Source organism: Leguminivora glycinivorella, chromosome 15 (genome assembly GCF_023078275.1).
Source record: "Leguminivora glycinivorella isolate SPB_JAAS2020 chromosome 15, LegGlyc_1.1, whole genome shotgun sequence".
NCBI lineage: Eukaryota > Metazoa > Arthropoda > Insecta > Lepidoptera > Tortricidae > Leguminivora > Leguminivora glycinivorella.
Genome location: NC_062985.1, coordinates 6307926 through 6312819, shown reverse-complemented (window position 1 = coordinate 6312819; position 4894 = coordinate 6307926). Strand labels below are relative to the sequence as shown.

The following is a 4894-nucleotide window of genomic DNA, read 5'->3' as shown; positions in this document are numbered from 1 at the left end:
GCAATAGCAAGGCGACGAACAGGTCTGGTACCGACTACAAAAATAATTGATTTGTTTATAATTTGGATGTTTAGATTATTGCAATACGATATGAAATCTGAATTCAAAGGTTTATTATTTTTTGCTTTTTAGTTTCTCCGTGTTTTGTAACGCGCTTATTTTTGAAGGCGGTTTTATTTTTTGTTAATTGAAAAAATAATGTTAAGTAGGTACACATATTTAAAATTGCAAACTACTATTAAACACTAACCTCCGATGTATAATGATACAGCCAGAAATAGTTAGGCAAGAAAGGCTGACCACTGGCTTGTGGCTGAGCACTGGTGCATTTAACCATTATAAAGGGCATAAAGGCTTAGAGTTAAAGCTATAAGAAAATATCAGAAGTGGCGCTAGTGTCGCTCTACCATTCGTCTAATATTATTAATAGGAACAGATTTTAGAGATTTTTACACATACAGCTCTTGAACTACACGCGTCAGTTGCGCTGCCGCCGGCGATCGTCGCCGGCCATAGACCACGGCACAATCGCAACATGCGCGCGATAGACCTTGATTTATTACGTGATTTATTCATTTTTTCATTAAGAAAAATACTACACATGCGAGATGACCTGTCTGCGTTACGTAGAAGCGGACAATGTAAAAAACGTTAACCCGGACCTATGGTCTTCGATTAAAATCTACAATTTGAATAAAATATACTTTGATTTAGACTGATTGATTTAAAGATTTTTGAGAAATTGATTTAAGGGTCTAGAGAAAATTTGCACAGTCAATTATACAGGGTAAATTCAAAAATTCATAACTCGAAAACTACAAAAAATCGGCTAATGGCTATGGGGTATATTCTGATAAAAAAAAGTTGTCCCTTACCTCTATATGTATATTATGAGCCTAATTACTGAGAGATTAAAACCGTACACTACCTGACACAGATGCTACTCTAGGGCATATCTCAAATGTAATTGTCAATTGTCAGAAGGTTGTCATGTATTGGGGGCATTAGCATGAACACTACTAAGTATATCGAGCGCCATTAATAACTTTAAAAAGCTAGACTTCTAAGCCTAGACATTGCACCCTAGTTTTATCGCTCTAAAGTTATACCTAATCTACAAATAACTACGAATTCATGATTCTTGATTTAGTATTCCCAAAATAAACTAGTTTATTTTTCCTGTGGTCCACTTTATTTGTCATTTAGATAAATATCCATCTGGAAATTTGGAACGTTCAAATCTGTTATCATATGCACATAGTGCATGACGTGATGCCAGCCACAACATTTCGCGTTGAATGACGGTAGCAAGTAACAATGAGTCACTGGGTCCAAACACCACATGGTTTTTACGTTTTAGGTTTTTTCACTGTGAGCAGCTTCAAAAGAATTTTATCAGAGCCTAGCTCGTTGTGGGGATGGAAGCGGATATCCTTCCTTGGTAGCATTTTTGCAAACATATATTTGTTTTTATCAAACGCAACTGTATGTTCCTCTTCCTACACACTTATAACATAATCAAAACACCATATCGAATACTATCGGGAGCTTAAAAAGCTTTGGTAAAATATGTAAAATAATAATGTAAGGAGTCTGACGATGTGCTAAAGCGTCAAAATAAATCTCTTTTTCTTCTGCTGATCTTTTGTAAATTTCAATGTTATTTCTGCTAGGTATTTGTCTTGCATAAAATGTCAAAGAGTCGAAGACTCGATCGGGTCAGTCAAACATAACAAGCCATATTGATAACAGAGAAAGTGAATGATCCGCCGGTAGGCACAAATGATGTTTATTAAATAGCGCACATACTTAATTGATATTTTTCTATTTCTTATCAGAAATAATATGGCTTATGAGTGGTAGTTACAGGGTGAATTACCTACTGACATGGAATTTTACAAAGAATCCATTTTACATATGCTTCCATTTTACTTTCCGAACCCATTTTACTTTCTTTTTTATATTGGTATGTACCTACATAAAAAAGAAAGCTTAATTAAATAGCCTTAAGGCTCTAGCTGCATATTCCTACTTTATTTTTAGAATTGTATTGCCTGAAAGTGGAAGATAAACGATATTAGCCATAGATACGAGTATACTCGGTCTACTTACTATACTTACAATAAAATATGGGTATAAAAGTTTCTGTGCGGAAAAATATCGCTCACCTGCGAATTAATTGTTGTTTACAAACAATTCCACGACACAATCCGTCTGTTGTACCACGCGCGTCGGGCCAGTTCGTCTGATAAGGTTTAATCTGGCCGAGCTCTGCGGACATGGATCCGCCGATAATCGCCGATCGCGGTTATCACGCGTCCGCTGCTCGCCGGCGCGGGCGCAGCCGTCGCTCACTTTACTCCCGGCCGCTCCACAGCCGGCTGCCTGTCTCTTTACACGACTATCTCTATACTAAATATACGATACAGAGGCAGTTGCATCGTAAGTAAAATTAAAGTCAATTTTAATTCGAACTTTATTTACTTACTCGCCTTTGCATCTCAGTGAATGTTTATTTATTATTTCAGGAGCACCATGCTTCGCGACAGCAACATTGCGGTCAGCGAGGACGTGCTCCTCAGTGACGAGCTCCTCTTCGAGTACTCGCCGGCCGAGAGCCTCATCAACTTCGAGCTGCCGAGCCTCGGCTCCGACGCCGACGACTGGCAGTTCAGTGACTTGGACATTAATTGTGATGCGTTCGTGAGTAGTAGTGTGAGAAATGCGGACGATGCGAGATCTCGATCGCCAGTGTTATTCGATTTCGCCGATTTGGACAATACTTTCGATTTCGATGAGTTCCTGTTAGAAGCTTTGAGCAGTGACCGTTCGAATGACGCGCTGCACTCGGGCTCCGAGGCCACGGACAGCAGCGAAGACTCACTGGGGAGGCTGTCGGTTCTCGGTATAGATTTAGAGTCGATGCGAGTTCACGAATGCAGCTACCAACCCGAGGAGGACGCGTCCAAGCGGGAGACAGAGCCGAAGACTGAGAAGCGATCGTGGGGCGAGCCGCAATTCTGTCCGACGATGGGAGTGTTCCGGTGTCCGGTGGAAGAGTGCGGAAAGGTGTACGCGAAAGCGTCGCACGTGCGCGCGCACCTGCGGCGGCACAGCGGGGAGAAGCCGTACCGGTGCACGTGGGGCGGCTGCTCGTGGCGGTTCGCGCGCTCCGACGAACTGGCGCGCCACCGCCGCAGCCACTCCGGCGACAAGCCGTACCGCTGCGGCGAGTGCGGGAAGCGCTTCGCCCGGTCCGACCACCTCGCCAAGCACGGGCGAGTGCACGCACGCCGTGCCGCCGCAGCCGCCGCCGCTGCCGCTGCCGCAGCCGCCAACGCGGCCAGACGACCTGCCTCTTACGGGTACCGGACGCGAAGGCTTCTGTGATGATTAATGAGTCTCAGCTAGAATATTAATGAACCTTTATTTTGCGCGGGCGCGAAATATTTATTGTGAACTAGCCAGTTGTCATTAAGTGTTTTGTGACAATGTAGTGACTGACTAATACTTAGAGCTTATTGAGATTTAAATAAGTAACTTAACAACAACGCATGCTAATACATGAGACAGAATTATGTATATTTGCATAGTCATAGCCGTCTTAGGATTCATGTGTGTTAAAAATGTTAAAATTATCACCTATGTAGGTATGTTTAATTATTATTTCTCAAGAGTTTGGATTGATTTACGTTTAATTTTACTAGACTTATATGTATGTATTCACGGTATTTTTTCATGAGGCACCATGTCTGAGAATGAATGACTTAAAATTATAGCAACCAAACAGTAAACGGGTTCTCACTTTAATTTAAGTATATTTTGTATAAGGTACCGTACCTCGAGACAATCTCGGCTGGCATATAATTTCAACTAATCCGATGGACAATTAATTAATGGCACTAGTCTAAATAGTTAATAATGTAAAAACATGGGAATGAATTCAATTATATACAACCAAAGACATATATAACTACTCCGTATAGACAGATAAAGTCTAAGAAAAAAACGTACCTCAGTACCATACAGAAAAAGGTACCACCGCACCACCGCCTAGATGGATGGATGGATTATACCTTTGGGGTACGCTCAGCTAGATGGCGCTAATATTAATATTTGACATTTGAACACATACAAAGAGGATCGAGTATTATAGAGAATTACTGTCGAAGAAAAATGTGTAATCACAGTGCATAGACTGCCATCTCTTGACACAGGCTTAAAACTTTTGAACCTCAGTTTTGACAATTAGGCCCATATTCATACCTTACATATTATTAGAGAGCGGATTTCATGTAGCGATTTAAATATTAATATGGATATGACTAGTGAAATTTCTTAAGTGTCATGTGGTTTATAATAATAACCTTAGGGTAGCAGGAAACAGATTGCAAAGAACAATGAACGGGTAGTGCCAACATAAAAATTACGTAGGTATTCGAACTATTTCAACACATCAAAAAGTAAGAGAAAAAAAAAATATGCAAAAGACTATTTTGACCAAAATAATATTATAAACGCATACACACATATACAATATATATACATATATATATATATATAATACACATGTACAAAGGCAAGTCAAGGTAGCGAGAGGTAATGAGATTTTAAAATATTTTTAAACAAGGGAAGAGATTTCGCGCATCTTACATCCAACGGCAAAGCATTCCACAAACGGACAGCCCGAAAAGTAATAGTTATTTGTTATACAAGGGGGCAAAGTTGTATTTTAACGCCGAGTGTGGAATTGAAAAACGAGCAAGTGAAAGGATTCTATAGTTGAACCACGAGCGAAGCGAGTGGTTCGGGAATAGAATCCTGAACTTGCGAGTTTTTTAACACACGAGGAGTAAAATACATTTGCACCCGAGTGTAACACAAAACTTTTCCC

The 4894-nt window shown here is 40.4% G+C and overlaps 1 protein-coding gene across 1 annotated transcript; it reads left to right on the top strand.

Annotated features, from left to right (window-relative positions):
• The first annotated feature begins 1733 nt into the window (after positions 1 to 1733).
• LOC125233971 (Krueppel-like factor 2) lies at positions 1734 to 4065 on the top strand. The gene is made up of 2 exons (XM_048140151.1): positions 1734 to 2442; positions 2529 to 4065. The coding sequence occupies exon 2, from the start codon at positions 2536 to 2538 to the stop codon at positions 3388 to 3390; it is 855 nt and encodes a 284-aa protein (XP_047996108.1). The 5' UTR covers positions 1734 to 2442; positions 2529 to 2535; the 3' UTR covers positions 3391 to 4065.
• The last annotated feature ends 829 nt before the right edge of the window (positions 4066 to 4894 follow it).